Source organism: Aquarana catesbeiana, linkage group LG08 (genome assembly GCF_042186555.1).
Source record: "Aquarana catesbeiana isolate 2022-GZ linkage group LG08, ASM4218655v1, whole genome shotgun sequence".
Lineage (NCBI taxonomy): Eukaryota > Metazoa > Chordata > Amphibia > Anura > Ranidae > Aquarana > Aquarana catesbeiana.
The window spans coordinates 26,812,717-26,833,197 of NC_133331.1; the positions used below are offsets into that span (position 1 = coordinate 26,812,717).

The following is a 20,481-nucleotide window of genomic DNA, read 5'->3' on the forward strand; positions in this document are numbered from 1 at the left end:
AGTTACTTGGATTCAGTCCAAAATTCCACTTGAATGGGACCACAAGATGGTTTAGATAGTATCAGCGTTTATCAGTGTTTATCAGATCTTCTGTCCAGACAAACATTAGTGGAAATACTTGCCAGTATCTTCGCCATGAAAGGTAGAAAGTTCTTTACATGCATATATGTCATAGCCTTCAGCATATTATAATACAACTGATTCAACAAAGACCAAATCATAACTAGAGTGATACTGACAGTATAATACTGACTTATTGGACAGGCCAGAATTGAGTTGTCAACTCAACCATTATCAACTGAATTCTGGCTGGCCAATATGTCAGTATTGTACTGTATGTGTACACACATATATAATAATATAATATCCTACATAAATCTGCAAACATATTACAACACATGTAGCAACCATGCTCATGCATGGGAGTGGCATCATTGCAACTTGGTCAATCAGACAGCCAGAGCACTCAAAACCAGAAGGAAGATCAGGTGAAGATGGAAGCCTTGTCAGCGGAGACAGCGCGCTGCTGGAGGGCTTCATTCTAAGGTATGTATTTCGTAATGTGCTAGTATATGGTACATACTAAAACATGCCATTGTCTTGCAGGGTTTTTTTTTTTAAAGTGAGGTTTACTACCACTTTAACACAGCTGCAATCATGTACTTTGCACATTATTATTATATTGTACCAAGAGTCATTTGAGTATCACAATAATAAAGAAAAAAAAATACATTTACAGCCCTGCTGCACATTTAAGTGTTTTCTTTTTTACAACAGATTAAACACTTTGATAGAAGTAGAAGGATAGAACTAGAAGGAGAAGAAATGGTAACAGTGATAGTGATTTTATCTTCCTAGGCTCCCAGATCACGGCAGATGGTGACTGTAGCCATGAAATTAAGAGACGCTTGCTTCTTAGGAGGAAAGCAATGGCAAACCTAGACAACATTATAAAAAGCAGAGACATCACCCTACCGATAAAGTGCGATATAGTCAAAGCTTTTGTATTCCCAGTAGTAACCTATGGCTGTGAAAGTTGGACCATAAGGAAGGCCCAACGCCAAAGAGTTGATGCCTTTGAACTATGGTGTTGGAGAAGACTCTTCAAAGTCCCTTGGATGGCAAGAAGATCAAACCAGTCAGAAGATCGAACCAGTCAATCCTGAAGGAAATAAACCCTGAATATTCACTGGAGTGACAGATCCTGAAGCTGAAACTCAAATACTTTGGCCACCTAATGCGAAGAGAGGACTCATTGGAAGAGACCCTGATGCTGGGAAAAATGGAAGGAAAAAAGAAAGAGGACGACAGAAAACAAGATGGATAGATAGCATCGTCGAAACAAGGAACATGAAGTTAAGCAAACTCTGGGAGGTAGTGGAGGAGAGAAAAGCCTGGCGCGCTATGGTCCATGAGGTCATGAAGAGTCGGACACACTAAACGACTGAACAACAAATACTATGATGTCACACTTTAATATGCCGTATACATCAAGAGAACGTTTGGGGCTCGCAGTAAAATGCTCTGAATAATAACAGCCTTCCGACTCCTGGATTCGATGGTCATAGTCACCAGAATCCGAATAAGGAAACAGATTGTAAATCTGGAAAAAATGGGAATTAGCAAAGGTTATAAGAAATAATGTACATACAAGACTGTGGCATATGTGAGCAGTGTATACAATGAATCATCCTCCTTTAAGCCACTCCCACTGTTAGGCGCAATATGGCCATGCTCATGACACATACATTGCAGGGCACCTTTCCTCATTGTGCCCCAGGTCTTTCACAACTCTAACCACACCACTGGTATTTCCAATCCCACCATCTGCTACATAAATAATAAATCTGTGAGATGCAAGGGGTTCTTAACGCCTCTTTACCCTTTCTCCAAGGTAATGGGCTCCTTTACTTTGTACCTTGTACATTAACCCCTCACCACATTATGGCATTTACTCCAGTGCATTTGGAATTGATTCCACATTTTGAGGAACCCTCTTAAAGACCCCTCTCAAATGCTGGAAGTCAAGCAAAAATGAGTATGGCAGCATGCTGCTCTTTGCAATGGAGATACCAGCCTAAATGTCTGATGTGCAGGGTTAAAAAACATTTCTAGCTGTACTGCTGTATGTGGCACAAATAGTGCAATACCAATGTTTATATTTGCTTGAGCAAGTGAATAGCTAATGTTAAAGTGCATGTACAGCCAAAACATTACTTTTAGTTTTAGATTGCATGAGAAGGGTTAGAATCCATATCCCATTTTCATTGCTGTCCGTGTCCCCACTGGGAAGATTCAACCATTTTATTTGTCATGTTGTAAAACATTTTACAGGTATTACCAAAACAGGAATAGAGGGGAAGCCTTCCAATAGGGACACTTGTTTTGGGACAACTGTCTAAGAAGGAAATTCCATTAAATTTGTAGACATTTACTCTCATTTCCTATTCTGTCTCTCTGAGAGGAAGTGAAGAAAAATATCTACAACAGATCACAGGCAGCAAAAAATAACACCCCAGCCCACGGCACCACCCCCCAGTTCGCTCTATGTGGCCGTGTACTGTGTGGGGCACAGGACCAATAGGTTTCTACCAGTTCTGTTACCCCCTCATAGGCATGTGACCACACCTAATTGGCCAACTTTACATTTTTTACATTTTACATTTTTACAATTTTACATTTTACGCAGTCCTCTGCACCCCGAGCCCTCCCACCCTGCAATGCTAGCAAATCGGCATCTGCCATTCAGAGAGATGCCACTCTCTTCATAACTGACTGGTCAGCTGAGCCAGTGAAACGGTGGGGAGCAGTGACGGAGTGTCGGGGGGAGAGGAGTGCCTCTGGCCGGACACGTGACTTACATTACGTGACTGACATACAGGTGGAAAAGGAGGGCAGGGGGGCCATGTGACCAGTTCCAGGCATGAGGACTCCTTTTGGCACCGGGGACAGGTAGACTAATGGCAGAACTATGTACACAGAGAATGGATTAGAGATGACAGCGGCCTGGAGAGTGAGGGAGGAGAGACTGGAGGAGAAGGCTGCTTCACAGACAGTCCAGGGGAGCTCCGCTGTAGGGTGATTGCAGACCTGGAGTGGGCCCCTCAAAATCCTCCAGCATCAGCCGCCACTGCTTATTACAGTCTTAATCAGAGAGTTTCAAGAAACCGATGCTTGAACACAGCTTATAGGCTTAGTGGTCAATGGGAGTCAATAACCACACTTATTTCCTTATAATCTAAACATTTTTTCTGCATACAACATGAGTCCACTTCTCTTCTTGTCAATCCTTGTAGGACAACAAAGATTAATGGTGAGGACACCTGGTCAGGACCTCAACTGTCTTTGTACAAAGAGGGTATTCAGGGGAACACTCCTCAGCTGAATATATAACCAGCGTATACTGGATTTCAGAACTTGATATGCAGAACTGGATTCAGAACTTGATATGCAGAACTACAGCCCTATTTCACTATGGGAGCATGCATCTCCTTAGACCTCCTCCTTAGACCTGCTATAACACGAGTGGCAACAGTCAACAGCAGGTAGGAATGCTGCTAGAGCGGTGTAAAGCTGGCCTTACACTGAGCAACTTTTGGTCAATGATCAGATTAGGCACAGACAAACAGATCTTAACCCTCTTTCTATCCCTGTACATCTTTAAACTCAAAATCAGTGGTCCTATATTTACCTGATGCATTTATAAATGGTACTGGATAAATAGTCATTGGACAACTATCTGCCAGGAAATCCTTGTGTACTGATAATGAGCCATCATTAGACTAAGGGGCTTGGTATCATGTGGTGGCTGTGATTGGTCACCACAGTGATCACATGTTATTGTTTACTGTGTTGATCCCTCCCCTTCCCAGGGGAAGGAATTAATAGATCAACAGCTGCAGTTTCTTTTCTTCTGTTTTAGTGGCACAGGGATGGTTTGGAGTTTTTTTAGTCATTTCACCCCCCCCCCCATCTCTGACTCTAGTGTTCTGTATATTAACCATTTCACATACTGTATCCTGCACATCTGAACATTAAAGTGGTTGTAAACCTCAGACATGAAATATGACCAAATCATATCCCTCTAAAGTGTGTACTTTTCTCAATTAGAAGCACAACGTGTCATTACTGTCTGCTGCTTTGTTCCTCTGCTATCAGCATGAATCACTTATGATAAGTTTCAGGTGGGGAGGAGGTTCAGGTGGGGTGGGGTCGGCTGCCTCTCCCCAGTATAGGCTGCCATGCGGCCTCAGGTTCCTGACCTGAGGACCTAAAGTCTAAAAGCTTCAACACAGGGTTCCCGTGCAAGCTGACTGAGAGAGGAAGTCTATGGATCTGATCTGGTATCACTATGGTCTGGTATCACTGGTCTGATATCACTATCTGGTATAGAGTGTTGCTTGGAAGTTGGAAGGAGGCTACCAGCTGTCCCTGGACATTTTGTGAGAACAGAACCCTGAAGGGCTCCCGGAGACTGTGTGTTGCTGAAATCCCCTTCTGGTTCTAGAAGTCAGCATATTGGGTTTGTGAGCTAAAGGGGACATTGGCTAGAAGAGTCTTGAAGACTTAAGTCCACTAACAAAGTCCACTGAGTCTCTTCTGTTACATAGAGACTTGTTCTTTCATACAGACTCTGTATGGTTCAGCAGATAATCTGCTCCACAGTTCTACAGAAAGAGAGTTGGTCTCACTTGTGCATATTTAATTTGGAGTATCATACTAATTCCCCTGTCCTATCCAAGTTCTCCAAATAAAACATAACAACAAATTCCCCTACACTGGTCATTGGAGACATTGGGGACAATGAGTGGAAGAGTAAGTGCACCTGGCTGTATGAAAATACCATGTAACTGGCTGCAGGATAATCAGTGGGAGGCTCAGGGCAATCTAAATTCAGCAACCCACATGTGGGAAATGCTACAAATGTATTTGGGTAAAGTGCTGCATTAGTACCTGTCAGTTAAATTACCAGAGCACTAAAAAATGGTCTAGAAATGACAGGTTATTTTAGACTGGTACTCAAGTGGTAAAACAGAGTCCAGCTTCTAGTCTGGTAAATGGAGCAATGATCGTTACAGTGGTCACTTCACCTAAGATCTGCAGTCACACACCATGCGCTATGAAGCTGCTCTGTCAACACTCATTGCCAGGTTTCACTTACACAGCAGTATACCTGTGCCTATCCCTGCTGAGATGCTTCTTTTGCTGCTCATGTCAGAGTCTGGCAACTCTTCTAGCAGTGACGATTGGTGCAAAATATTTCGGGCGAGGGGCGTCAAAATAATGTCACCCCCCCCTGGGGGGAGAGGCACGGGAAGGCAGCAACCGCCGCAAGCACCTCAACCCCCACGTGGGAGATGGGCAGCGGGCGGACCACTGCAAGCACCAGCGTTAGATGTAAGAGAATGTGGTGGCGATCAACCCCACCCCCTGCAGGAGACTGACCTTAACTTAGGACACAGGGGGACGGAAGAGCTGGCCCGTTGCTTCTCCTCCTGGCTGAGCAAGGAAGTGTGTCCTGAGACACCATTGGGTCTCAGGACCCACTTCCTTTATGGCTGGGAGGAGAATAAGGAAGATAATGTTAATTTGCTATTGTCACACAACTGGGTGGGCTTAGGACGCAGTAATCTGTCCCCCGAGCCCACCCTTTATTTAAGCCAATTAGAGCTTCAGATTTTAATCATGTGCTTAAAAAAAAACCCTGTTGGAATCCAAGCGTCTGACGCCCTGCATGAAACTTAGGAAATGGATCAGGGGGCAGCGCCCCTATGCCCCGTATGGACGTGCTGCCACTGGCTTACAGTATGACCAGGCATAACTGGAGGACATGTTGAATCCACTACTATAGCTCCTCTTGTTTTTTCTAGTGCCTTTAAACAGTCTGCTGCGTAAGTCCTCATCATCCTGCAGGACAAGAGGCCCTAAGGACCTCCTTGTTTCTGTATATAAATAACATCTCCATCAGTGACAAGGAAGGTTTCCATACCCTGTCATAATTTTAGGGCCCTGAATACTCCTGTGAAATGTTTCTGGAGTATCACACAAAGAACACACTGGCGACCAACTGACTAACTTTTTCATTAGTCAGCTCATATTCGGGCTTCATTAGCATCACACTCTTGTCCACCACCCTAAGACCACAGAGAGTGCCAGGAGCAGCCTGAACCTTAAGAGACACATCTGATCCTGGGAGGACCTCATCAGGGGAGAACCCAACAGATACCTGGGGATTAAAAAGTAGGACAAAGATAAAGTTTAGATTATCTGCAGATTTTCTATGGTCAGATGGAAACAGTGGAACAGATTCCTCCATCTATGCTGAACTGTGTGGATGGAAGAATCTCCCACTGGCCCAAGCTTCCATATCTTGCTAGTCAGCCCCGCTGGCTCTCACAATACCTGAACTTTCTGATTGGGTGCAGGCATTGTTTAGGTTGAGAGTCAGCAGGGCCGACTAGCAAGATAATGAAGCCTGGCCCAGTGAGAGATTCCTCCATCCACACAGTTTAGGATACATGGAGAAATCTGTTGCACTTTTTCCATCCAACCATAAAAAATCTGCAGATAATCTATAGGTGTATGGCCAGCTTAAATGTCAAAGCTGGAGACAATAATAAAAACAACAACACATACGTTGACCTTCATAGAGGGATTTTGAAAAGTATGAGCAGCTCTTATATTAGTTCTTAAATCAAGACAAGTGGTATCACTCTAAATGCAGCGCTGCTGTAATAAATCATACAATAAATTTAAAAAATCTCTTACAATAAAATTATAAGGCAGAAAATACTGCACCTACACAATAGTGTTAAGTTGGAACAATAATAAAAAAAAAAAATAAAACATTATAAGGGAGATCAACTGGATTGAACAATCCCCCCAAAGGCTATATTATGTAGGATAGGGGATGGGGGATGGAAAGAGATGGGGTTATGGCACCCTTATCCTATTCTGGTCCCATTTAACCCCCAGAGGGAGAGGAGAAATATAGAGGGGGAGTGGAAGAAAATTAGAAGTTCAAAAGAATTTGCCCATTACAGTGTTCATCTTTAGCATCTACTCACTTGCATTGTCACGATGATACTTCAAGCGGTTGTAAAGTCACTAATCACAAATCCTGGAATCCCCCGTGTTACAGCAAGCTATACTCTAAAGTGTATGTGTTTTTGTAAAAATTATGCAGCAAAATACCTTAATTTACAGCGCCGCTGTGCGGTCACGTGAGATCCCAGTTCTCTCGCTCTGACTCTAGTCTCTAGTCGAGAGCTTTGCATAGGGTTTTATATAAAGGATAGGGATGAGCCAAACACCCCCCGGTTCGGTTCGCACCAGAACCTGCGAACGGACCGAAAGTTCGCACGAACGTTAGAACCCCATTGACGTCTATGGGACTCGAACGTTCGAAATCAAAAGTGCTCATTTTAAAGGCTAATTTGCATGGTATTGTCCTAAAAAGGGTTTGGGGACCCGGGTCCTACCCCAGGGGACATGTATCAATGCAAAAAAAACTTTTAAAAACGGCCGTTTTTTCGGGAGCAGTGATTTTAATGATGCTTAAAGTAAAAAAAAAGTGAAATATTCCTTTAAATATCGTACCTGAGGGGTGTCTATAGTATGCCTGTAAAGTGACGCATGTTTCCCGTGTTTAGAACAGTCCCTGCACCAAATGTCATTTTTAAAGGAAAAAATCTCATTTAAAACTGCTTGCAGGTTTAATGTAATGTCGGGTCCTGGCAATATGGATGAAAATCAGTGAGACAAACGGCATGGGTACCCCCCAGTCCATTACCAGGCCCTTTGGGTCTTGTATGGATATTAAGGGGAACCCCGCACCCAAATTAAAATAAGGAAAGGTGTGGGGCCACCAGGCCCTATATACTCTGAACAGCAGTATACAGGCGGTGCAAACAAGACAGGGACTGTAGGTTTATTGTTAAGTAGAATCTGTTTGTAATTTTGAACTGGTACATTTTTAACGTGTTTAGCTCCAGCCAAAACATCTATTTTAAGCTTTTTGGAAAACATAGGGAAGGGTTATCACCCCTGTGACATTTGTTTTGCTGTCTGTGCTCCTCTTCAGAAGATTTCACCTCACTTTTTGTCCTAATGACAAATATTTTTTGAAAATTTGGGTTTTTTTGTGAAACAAGGATTGGTGATAAAGCATCAGTGGAAAGGAGAAAAGTTTTTCCCATATTAACTCTTACAGGAGAGAATTTCCATTCCTAGGGGTAGATTTATTCTCACTTCCTGTTGTCTCCTTCCGTTTGCAAGTAGGAGTCATTTGTAAGTTAGTTGTTTGAAAGTAGGGTCCTGCCCTATATACTCAGCAGAAATTTGGGCCTTAGGTGTTGCTGTGGCCACAACACTGTAAGCCCTCACAGGGCTCTGCTGTGAAATATTAGATCAAGAATTGTAATTACATGCCCCTGTTGAACAGGAGCTGAAAAATTAGGCCTTAGGCACTGGTGCTGGTGCCACAACACTGCAACCCCTCACAGACACTCTAGTTGGAATGCAGGAACGAGCCCTGCTGCAAAGTATTGCATCAAAAATTGTAATTACACGCCCCTGTTAAACAAGGGCTGAAAAATTGGGCCTTAGGCACTGGTGCTGGTGCCACAACACTGCAACCCCTCACAGACACTCTAGATGGAATGCAGGAACGAGCCCTGCTGCAAAGTATTGCATCAAAAATTGTAATTTCACGCCCCTGTTAAACAGGGGCAGAAAAAATGGGCCTTAGGCACTGGTGCTGGTGCCACAACACTGCAAACCCTCACAGACACTCTAGTTGGAATGCAGGAACGAGCCCTGCTGCAAAGTATTACATCAAAAATTGTAATTACACGCCCCTGTTAAACAGGGGCTGAAAAAATGGGCCTTAGGCACTGGTGCTGGTGCCACAACACTGCAACCCCTCACAGACACTCTAGTTGGAATGCAGGAACGAGCCCTGCTGCAAAGTATTACATCAAAAATTGTAATTACATGCCCCTGTTAAACAGGGGCTGAAAAATTGTGCCTTAGGCACTGGTGGTGGCGACCAGAACCAAAAATGTTCTTACAAGCTATCAGCGTGATGATTGAGGAGGAAGAGGATAATTACTCAGGGATAGTCACTCAGCATCAGCATAGGCAGTCTTTGAAGGGATCTGAGATTTCAAAAAAAATTATTCGGTTACATCAGCATCAGGTGCTTGGTAGCTGGTGGTGATCCAAGACTCATTCATTTTTATGAAGGTCAGTCGATCGACCGAGTCAGTGGACAGATGCACCCTGTGATCGGTTACCACGCCTCCAGCAGCACTGAATGTGCGTTCCGAAAGAACGCTGGATGCAGGACAGGCCAGTAGCTCAATTGCATACTGTGCAAGCTCTGGCCAGTGATCCATCCTCAAGACCCAGTAACGCAGAGGATTTTCGGTGGGAAAGGTGTCCAAGTCTGATCTTGCCCCTAGGTATTCCTGTACCATGTAAAACAGACGCTGGCGATGGTTGCTGGAACCGATCATACCTTGGGGCTGCGGACCAAAAAATTGTCTGAACGCATTGGTCAGACGGCCACCTTCTCCACCGCTCCTTCTTTGACTGACCGAAGGCTCAGCAACACGTTGTCCAGAAACAGGAGTTTGTAACCTCCCAGTCTCTGGGAATGCGTTGCACAGACCTTTCTGCAAGGCCTCCCGAAGATGTTTCATCCTCTGCTCCCTCTGCGATGGCAAGATAAGGTCCGCAACCTTACCCTTGTAACGTGGATCAAGGAGGGTTGCCAGCCAGTATTGGTCCTTCTTCTTGATACCACGAATACGAGGATCCTTACGCAGGCTTTGCAGGATCAGGGAGGCCATGCAGCGTAGGTTTGCTGAGGCATTCGGTCCGGAGTCCTCTGGGTCACTAAGGACGACATGGTCCGCAGCCACCTCCTCCCAGCCATGTACAAGTCCATGTGTTTCTTGGGACTGATCCCTTAAAGACTGCTGCTGATGCTGAGTGCCAGGCTCCACCTCCATACTGACACAATCTTCCTCCTCCTCCTCCTCCTCTTCCTCCTCGTCCTCTTCCTGTGTGATCGGCGGGCACGCAGGAACACTGTCTGGATAAAGGGGGCCTTGAGAGCTAAGGAAGTCCTCCTCTTCCTGCCTCTGTTCTGCCTCAAGTGCCCTGTCCATTATTCCATGCAGCGTGTGCTCCAACAGGTGGACAAGGGGGACAGTGTCACTGATGCATGCACTGTCACTGCTCACCATCCTCGTGGCCTCCTCAAATGGTGACAGGACAGTGCATGCATCCCTGATCATGGCCCACTGGCGTGGGGAAAAAAAACCAAGCTCCCCTGACCCTGTCCTGGTGCCATAGTCGCACAGGTACTCATTGATGGCCCTCTGCTGCGTGTGCAGCCGCTGCAGCATGGCCAACGTTAAGTTCCACCTGGTGGGCATGTCACAGATTAGGCGGTTCTTGGGCAGGTTAAACTCCTTTTGGAGGTCCGTCAGCCGAGCACTGGCATTATATGACCGGCGGAAATGCACACAGACTTTCCTGGCCTGCCTCAGGACATCCTGTAAGCCCGGGTACCTGCCCAAGAACCGCTGCACCACCAAGTTAAGGACGTGAGCCAAACAGGGCACATGGGTCATTTGTCCCTGTCGGAGGGCAGAGAGGAGGTTGGTGCCATTGTCGCAAACCACCATTCCTGCCTTAAGTTGGCGTGGCATCAACCACCTCTGAACCTGCCCCTGCAGAGCTGACAGAACCTCTGCTCCAGTGTGGCTCCTGTCCCCCAAGCACACCAGCTCAAGCACCGCATGGCATCTTTTGGCCTGCGTACTTGCGTAGCCCCTTGAACGACTACGGAGCACCGCTGGTTCCGAGGAAGAGGCCATGGAGGAAGAAGAAGAGGAGGGGGTGGAGGAGAGAGGTGTGTCACAATCATTAGCATTTTGGAGGCGTGGTGGCGGAACAACCTCCAACACTACTGCACCTTGTCCTGCATCCTTCCCAGCTGCCAGCAGAGTCACCCAATGCGCCGTGAAACTTAGGTAACGTCCCTGTCCATGCCTGCTGGACCATGAGTCAGCGGTAATATGCACCTTACCGCTGACCGCCCTGTCCAGCGAGGCATGGACATTGCCTTCCACATGCTGCTAAAGAGCCGGAATCGCCTTCCGTGAGAAAAAGTGGCATTTGGGTACCTGCCACTGAGGAACCGCACATTCCACAAACTCACGGAAGGGGGCAGAGTCTACCAACTGAAAAGGCAGCAGTTGAAGTGCTAGCAATTTTGCCAAGCTAGCATTCAACCGCTGGGCATGTGGATGGCTGGGAGCAAACGTCTTTCGGCGGTGCAGCAGCTGGGGCAGGGAAATTTGCCTGGTACAATCTGACGTCGGTGTACCAAAATCAGATTGCCCACAAGTACGTGGCTGTGACACACCTAATTCTAAACCTTCATTCCTGTCAGTGCAGGTCTCAGAGAGGACTGAAGGCCTAGTGGGGTTGGAAATCTCAGCTGATGAGGAGCAAGCAGAGGTCCTCTTTGTTCTTTGGTGTGGGTCTTTTAGATACGCTTGCCAACGAACTGCATGGCAGGTCAACATATGTCTGGTCAAGCATGTGGTACCCAAGCAGGAGATGTTTTGGCCACGCGAGATACGCTTGAGACATATGTTGCAAATAGCAGCGGTGCGATCTGATGCACTCGTCTCAAAAAAGGCCCACACCAAAGAACTTTTTGAATAACGCGCAGAGACTGCAGCGCCCTGCACATGTGGAGCTTTGGGGTGTGATGCAGTCAATGTGCTGCCCTTAGCCTGGCCCCTGGAGGGCATCCTGCCTCGTTGGTGATGTGCCGCCTCCTCCTCCTCCTCCTCTCTCCTATCAGGCACCCACGTTGAGTCAGTGACCTCATCATCCCCTCCCTCCTCATCACTGGAGCAAACCTGGCAGTATGCTGCAGCAGGGGGAGCATGACTGCCAGATTACTGTCCTTCTTGGGCACCCCCTCTGTCCGTGCTCGTGTTACTGCCTTCATCGAGCTCAGTATCATCATCAGAGCCTTCCAAACGCTGGGCATCCTCCTGGAGCATGTACCCAACACTGTGGTCAAACAGTTCGAGGGACTCCTCAGGAGGACATGGTGGGGCTAGGGAAGGAGTCACTGATGACATTGAGCCGAGGGAAGAGGCCGCTGCTTTGCCAGACAAAGTACCCTGGGCATGGGTGAGAGAGGATGAGGAGGATGAGGACGGCTTGGTCATCCACTCGACCAAGTCTTCCGCATGTTGTGGCTCAACATGGCCAGCTGCCGAAAAAAAGGCCAAGCGTGTCCCATGGCCACGTGCTGATGAGGATGCACCGTCTCCACGACCAGCACTAGACACAGAGCCTGCTTGCCCTCTCTTATTGGCTTGTGACTGTCTGCCTCTCCTTCTTGGCCTTCCAGACATACTAATGGCCTGTAGCTGCACTAAGCTGGGATATATATATATATATATATATATATATGTACTGATACTGCAGCTAGCAAAATCAACTGCCTGCCTGTTGTATGAGAACACCACCAACCTTCTACAGGTAGCTTTAGCTGAACACTGTGAGGTGGACGCACCCCACTAACTTGTAGGTTTAGCAGAACACTGTGAGCAGGACGCACTGCACTAACTGTAAATAGTCTAGCTGCCTGACTGTGGTACTAATAAGATCAAAAGAACACCAGCAATTTTCTTCAGGTAGCTGTATTTACTGTAACAAGACAAGCCTGCCTGTCAGTAAGAAGATAACAGAAACGGATCTAGCTGAACACTGTGAGCAGGACGCACCCCACTAGCTTGTAGGTTTAGCTGAACACTGTGAGCTGGACGCACCCCACTAACTTGTAGGTTTAGTTGAACACTGTGAGCAGGACGCACCCCACTAACTTGTAGGTTTAGCAGAACACTGTGAGCAGGACGCACTGCACTAACTATAAATAGTCTAGCTGCCTGACTGTGGTACTAATAGGATCAAAAGAACACCAGCAATTTTCTTCAGGTAGCTGTATTTACTGTAACAAGACAAGCCTGCCTGTCAGTAAGAAGATAACAGAAACGGATCTAGCTGAACACTGTGAGCAGGACGCACCCCACTAGCTTGTAGGTTTAGCTGAACACTGTGAGCTGGACGCACCCCACTAACTTGTAGGTTTAGCTGAACACTGTGAGCAGGACGCACCCCACTAACTTGTAGGTTTAGCAGAACACTGTGAGCAGGACGCACTGCACTAACTGTAAATAGTCTAGCTGCCTGACTGTGGTACTAATAGGATCAAAAGAACACCAGCAATTTTCTTCAGGTAGCTGTATTTACTGTAACAAGACAAGCCTGCCTGTCAGTAAGAAGATAACAGAAACGGATCTAGCTGAACACTGTGAGCAGGACGCACCCCACTAGCTTGTAGGTTTAGCTGAACATTGTGAGGTGGATGCACCCCACTAACTTGTAGGTTTAGCTGAACACTGTGAGCAGGACGCACCCCACTAACTTGTAGGTTTAGCAGAACACTGTGAGCAGGACGCACTGCACTAACTGTAAATAGTCTAGCTGCCTGACTGTGGTACTAATAGGATCAAAAGAACACCAGCAATTTTCTTCAGGTAGCTGTATTTACTGTAACAAGACAAGCCTGCATGTCAGTAAGAAGATAACAGGAACGGATCTAGCTGAACACTGTGAGCAGGACGCACCGCACTAACTTGAAGGTTTAGCTGAACACTGAGCAGGACGCACCCCACTAACTTTTGTAGATTTAGCTGAACACTGTGAGCAGGACGCACTGCACTAACTGTAAATAGTCTAGCTGCCTGACTGTGGTACTAATAGGATCAAAAGAACACGATTAATTTTCTTCAGGTAGCTGTATATACTGTAACAAGACAAGCCTGCCTGTCAGTAAGAAGATAACAGGAACGGATCTAGCTGAACACTGTGAGCAGGACGCACTCCACTAGCTTGTAGGTTTAGCTGAACACTGTGAGCTGGACGCACCCCACTAACTTGTAGGTTTAGCTGAACACTGTGAGCAGGACGCACCCCACTAACTTGTCGGTTTAGCAGAACACTGTGAGCAGGACGCACTGCACTAACTATAAATAGTCTAGCTGCCTGACTGTGGTACTAATAGGATCAAAGGAACACCAGCAATTTTCTTCAGGTAGCTGTATTTACTGTAACAAGACAAGCCTGCCTGTCAGTAAGAAGATAACAGAAATGGATCTAGCTGAACACTGTGAGCAGGACGCACCCCACTAGCTTGTAGGTTTAGCTGAACACTGTGAGCTGGACGCACCCCACTAACTTGTAGGTTTAGCTGAACACTGTGAGCAGGACGCACCCCACTAACTTGTAGGTTTAGCAGAACACTGTGAGCAGGACGCACTGCACTAACTGTAAATAGTCTAGCTGCCTGACTGTGGTACTAATAGGATCAAAAGAACACCAGCAATTTTCTTCAGGTAGCTGTATTTACTGTAACAAGACAAGCCTGCCTGTCAGTAAGAAGATAACAGAAACAGATCTAGCTGAACACTGTGAGCAGGACGCACCCCACTAGCTTGTAGGTTTAGCTGAACATTGTGAGGTGGACGCACCCCACTAACTTGTAGGTTTAGCTGAACACTGTGAGCAGGACGCACCCCACTAACTTGTAGGTTTAGCAGAACACTGTGAGCAGGACGCACTGCACTAACTGTAAATAGTCTAGCTGCCTGACTGTGGTACTAATAGGATCAAAAGAACACCAGCAATTTTCTTCAGGTAGCTGTATTTACTGTAACAAGACAAGCCTGCATGTCAGTAAGAAGATAACAGGAACGGATCTAGCTAAACACTGTGAGCAGGACACACCGCACTAACTTGAAGGTTTAGCTGAACACTGAGCAGGACGCACCCCACTAACTTTTGTAGATTTAGCTGAACACTGTGAGCAGGACGCACTGCACTAACTGTAAATAGTCTAGCTGCCTGACTGTGGTACTAATAGGATCAAAAGAACACGATTAATTTTCTTCAGGTAGCTGTATATACTGTAACAAGACAAGCCTGCCTGTCAGTAAGAAGATAACAGGAACGGATCTAGCTGAACACTGTGAGCAGGACGCACCGCACTAACTTGAAGGTTTAGCTGAACACTGAGCAGGACGCACCCCACTAACTTTTGTAGGTTTAGCTGAACACTGTGAGCAGGACGCACCCCACTAACTTGTAGGTTTAGCTGAACACTGTGAGCAGGACACACTGTACTAACTGTAAATAGTCTAGCTGCCTGACTGTGGTACTAATAGGATCAAAGGAACACCAGTAATTTTCTTCAGGTAGCTGTAAATACTGTAACAAGACAAGCCTGCCTATCAGTAGGAATATAACAGGAACGGATCTAGCTGAACACTGTGAGCAGGACGCACTGCACTAAATGTAAATAGTCTAGAAGATAACAGGAACGGATCTAGCTAAACTGAATACAGTGTATATATATATATGCAACACCTGGGATGCATATATATACACAATACACTGTAAGTGCAGCTAACTGACTGACTGTTCTGCCTAATCTATCTAACTCAAATCAAATGTCACTGTCTGTCTCTCTCTCTCTCTTAATGAACGTCGGAACACACACTACACAGGGCCGCCGTGCAGGCGGCCTTATATAGTGTGGGGCGTGTACTAAATCCCCTGAGCCATAATTGGCCAAAGCCTCCTTGGCTTTGGCCAATTACGGCTCTCTGTTCAGGCGGCGCTGTGATTGGCCAAGCATGCGGGTCATAGTGCATGCTTGGCCAATCATCAGCCAGCAATGCACTGCGATGCCGCAGTGAATTATGAGCCGTGACGCGCCACACGAATTTGACGCGAACGGCCCATATCGTTCGCAATTCGGCGAACGGGCGAACAGCCGATGTTCGAGTCGAACATGGGTTCGACTCGAACACGAAGCTCATCCCTAATAAAGGACATACCCTTAACTGTATAGAGCATTTGATAGACCATAATCCAAAATCTTTTCACATTTGCGCAGTCCCACCAAATATGCCCTTAAATAACCATTTGTTTGACATCCTCAAAAGCATTGGCTTGGGATTGCACAGGAAATTTTCAGGGGGACAAGGTACTATCAAAGAAGTTCCTTATAGTTCCTTAAGCTTAAACCAGACTTATCAGGCAATGGTAAATCAAATCTCAAGTCCACTATATCATGGTCAGACCATGGGATAGGGATGATAGATGCACTGTCTGTCAGGGGGTGAAAAATTTGATGAATCAATTTGTGAGAGAATGAGTTGTGGGGATTAGAGTGAAATGTATAACATACAGTAGAAGGATGCTTTTCCCTCCAAACATCTACAAGACTGTACTAAGGCAAAAGAGAACAAAACTTCCTGGCCATGGAAATATCCACTTTGGATACAGTATGGTTACTTGGATCATGAGGATCTTTATGAAGATACATGACTGAGCTTGAGTTCCCACAAAACACTAACATAACGTGAGTAAGAGAGTCAAATACTCTGACAAAATGTGCAAAGTATTCGGTTTGACCCAAATTAGGAGCACAGTAGATGGCAAACATTATAGAAGAATTATAGATTGAACCCGCCAGAACCAGATACCTGCCATCAGGGTCAACAATTAGTGTAATTAAACCAAAAAAAAAAGTGGAGAGCGGGAGCGGAGGGGATAGAAGGGTAAAAAAAAAAAAACAAAGAAGAGAAGATGGGGAAGAGAAAGAAAATAGTCTTTGTAGACTCACCTGGGGGATTGAAAGGCTCAGAAAGAGAGGAAGGGTAGAGAATAAGGTATGTAGTGAAAAGCTATTTACCCTGTTTCCCCAAAAATAATACCTAGCGTGATTGTCGCTGATGGCTACAGTATAAGCCCTACCCCCCAAATAAGCCCTAGTTAAAGTCCTTGTAGGTCTTATTTTCAGGGTAGGGCTTATTTTTGGGGAAACAGGGTAGGGCTTATTTGGGGGGTAGGGCTTATATTGCAGCCATCACTGACAATCATGCTAGGTCTTATTTTGGGGGAAACAGGGTAATAGGTCATCAATTATCTACCTCAGATAATGAATGTGGGGGTACATGCTAAACCAGACCATGTTAGGGGTACACACATACCAGTTACATAATTAATTAGATAAAGAGTTGCAAACATACATAAGCACTTAAGTGGACTATTTTGAGCTGTATTTGCCTTGGTTGGCCATAAAGTCCACTTATAACAAGAAGAATTTTAACTGGGCCTAGCATTAGTTAGGAGTGCCACACAGAGTAGCACACCAGATATTACTAACACAAGGCCTTGGCTCTTGTTCAATAAGGGAACTCCCCTCTCTGTATCATCTGATCCATTTAAACCATGATCAGGAGCAAGGCTCCCATAGATATGGTAACAGAGCTAAAATGCAATCAGGAATGTTGTAGGGAGCAGTAGGCCCTAAAAAAAATCAGATGCCCTGTTTGTGAGAATGGAGGTGTCACCCAGCGAGGGTTCCAAGTAGGGTCACTACAATTTTTTAAAATTCCTGTAACATGTAGACAGTGGACAGCATGTTCTGCTAAGGGAAATGTAATGAAAGCTTGGCAGTGGTACCATAAGATCCTAATGTAAGAGCACCTACATATCCAGTTGTAAGAGTATCAGTGTTGTCACTTTGCAAAAGTAATGTCACATCATAATTTGGAAATATCCAAATTAACGAAAACCTGTTTAACAAATTTTTCTGAATATTCGTAAATTCAAATATTTGAAAATGTATAAATTCGAAAATCCAAAAATTCGTAATATTGAATATTTGAAAATTTGTAAATTTGAATATTTGCAAATTCGTAAATTCGAATATTCATAAGTTTGAAATGAGAGAATTCGAAAATGAGAAAATCCGAGAAAATCCGAAAATAAGAAAATCCAAAAATAAGAAAATCCAAAAATAAGAACAAAAATTCAAAAAAAGAACGAAAATCAGAAAATCACAAAACCCTGGAAAATCTGAAATAATAACTAACTAATATAACTTAACTATATGTATTAAATTGTAGGTATTGGAATCTCTTTTCAAATTTGGCTGCCAGTGAATGTAACAAATACGAATTTATCTAAAGTTACGAATTATCCGAAATAACGAATGCCGCATCTAAATGAATGGAACATACTGAATTAATAATAATAATAAATACCAATAATAATAATACTAATAAAACCTTTCTAATATTCTTATTATTTATTATTGATTTGTTTTGTTCCATTTGTTTTGATGCTGCATTTGTTATTTTGGATAATTCGTGACTTCGGATAAATTCGTATTCATCAACTTCACTAACAGCCAAATTTGAAAGGAAATTCCAATACCTATAATTTCATAGTTAGTTATTAGAGCCCTTGCACACTGGGGCGGGGGCGGCGTCGGCGGTAAAACGCCGCTATTATTAGCGGCGTTTTACCGCCGGTATGCGGCCGCTAGCGGGGCGGTTTTACCCCCCGCTAGCGGCCGAGAAGGGGTTAAATACCACCGCAAAGCGCCTCTGCAGAGGCGCATTGCCGGCGGTATAGCCGCGCCATCCAATTGATTTCAATGGGCAGGAGCGGTAAAGGAGCAGTATACACACCGCTCCTTCACCGCTCCGAAGATGCTGCTGACAGGACTTTTTTTACCGTCCTGCCAGCGCATCGCTCCAGTGTGCAAGCCCTCGGGGCTTGCACACTGGAATGCAAGGAGCGGCACTTTCGGGGCGGTTTGCAGGCGCTATTATTAGCGCAATAGCGCCTGCAAACCGCCCCAGTGTGCAAGGGGCCTTATTAGTTAGTTAGCTATTATTTAGAATTTTAGTTCTTTGTAATTTTCTTTCTTATTTTCGGATTTTTGGATTTTCACATTTCCGAATTTCTAGGTAAGTAAGACAAAAAAGTGATCTCACTTTATTTTTGAAACACCTCTGTATTTTGAATACTGTTGAATCCCAAGCAAGTTCTCCATTTGGTAGTAAGATGTAAAAGAATACACGTAGTGATGATGATGTTCCGGGTGTAAGAGAAAGTTTGACAGCAGTTTCACCTTGTAAGTCTATGAGAGAAATAGTTATAAAGTTAATGTTTGGTAAAAAAAACTGTGGCTCCATTCACAAAGTGGTATCTTACAGAATCGGAGTATGTGGTAAGATGCCACACAGAGTTTTTCAAAAAGTGTTTTGGCATTCACTAAAACAAGCTACTAAAATACGTGAGTTATTATATGAAGTCATGCTGTATTTTAGTAGTGAAAGCCTGTGGTAATTTACCACCGACAGTAGCTAGCATCCTTAACACAAGCTGTAAATACAGTGGGGACGGGAAGTATTCAGACCCCCTTAAATTTTTCACTCTTTGTTATATTGCAGCCATTTGCTAAAAATCATTTAAGTTCATTTTTCATTAATCCTCATTAATGTACACACAGCACCTCATATTGACAGAAAAACACAGAATTGTTGACATTTTTGCAGATTTATTAAAAAAGAAAAACTGAAATATCACATGGTCCTAAGTATTCAGACCCTTTGCTGTGACACTCATAAATTTAACTCAGGTGCTGTCCATTTCTTCTGATCATTAGGGATGAGCTTCAAGTTCGAGTCGAAAGTCATGCTCAACTCGAACATCAGCTGTTCGCAAGTTCGCCGAACAGTGAACAATTTGGGGTGTTCGCGGCAAATTCGAATGCCGCGGAACTCCCTTTAAAAGTTTCTGGGAGAAATCAAAAGTGCTAATTTTAAAGGCTTATATTCATGGTATTGTCATAAAAAGTGTTTGGGGACCTGGGTCCTGCCCCAGGGGACATGGATCAATGCAAACAAAAAGTTTTAAAAACAGCCGTTTTTTCGGGATCAGTGATTTTAATAATGCTCAAAGTGAAACAATAAAAGTGTAATATCCCTTTAAATTTCGTACCTGGGGGGTGTCTATAGTATGCCTGTAAAGGGGCGCATGTTTCGCGTGTTTAGAACAGTCTGACAGCAAAATGACATTTCAAAGGAAAAAAAGTCATTTAAACTACTCGCGGCTATTAATGAATTGCTGGTCCGACAATACACATAAAAGTTCATTGATAAAAACGGCATGGGAATTCCCCACAGGGGAACCCTGAACCAAAATTAAAAAAAAAAAGATGTGGGGGGTCCCCCTAAATTCCATACCAGGCCCTTCAGGTCTGGTATGGATATTAAGGGGAACCCTGACCAAAGTTAAAAAAAAAAAATGGCGTGGGGTCCCCCTCAAAATCTATACCAGACCCTTATCCTAGCACGCAACCTGGCAGGCTGCAGGAAAAGAGGGAGGGACGAGAGAGCGCCCCCCCTCCTGAACCGTACCAGGCCACATGCCCTCAACATTGGGAGGGTGCTTTGGGGTAGCCCCTCAAAACACCTTGTCCCCATGTTGATGAGGACAAGGGCCTCATCCCCACAACCC

At 44.9% G+C, this 20,481-nt stretch overlaps 2 protein-coding genes across 3 annotated transcripts in view; both read right to left on the reverse strand.

Annotated features, from left to right (window-relative positions):
* Window positions 1–20,481, reverse strand: part of LOC141105649 (alpha-2-macroglobulin-like protein 1) — a 583,128-nt gene that overhangs the window by 162,600 nt on the left and 400,047 nt on the right. The window lies entirely within an intron of this gene.
* The window catches only part of LOC141105416 (alpha-2-macroglobulin-like), a 162,132-nt gene that overhangs the window by 125,521 nt on the left and 16,130 nt on the right, over window positions 1–20,481 (reverse strand). The window contains 3 exon segments of the mRNA XM_073595279.1: window positions 1,438–1,603; window positions 6,077–6,226; window positions 18,954–19,099. Of these exon segments, the coding sequence (XP_073451380.1) occupies window positions 1,438–1,603; window positions 6,077–6,226; window positions 18,954–19,099 (462 nt within the window).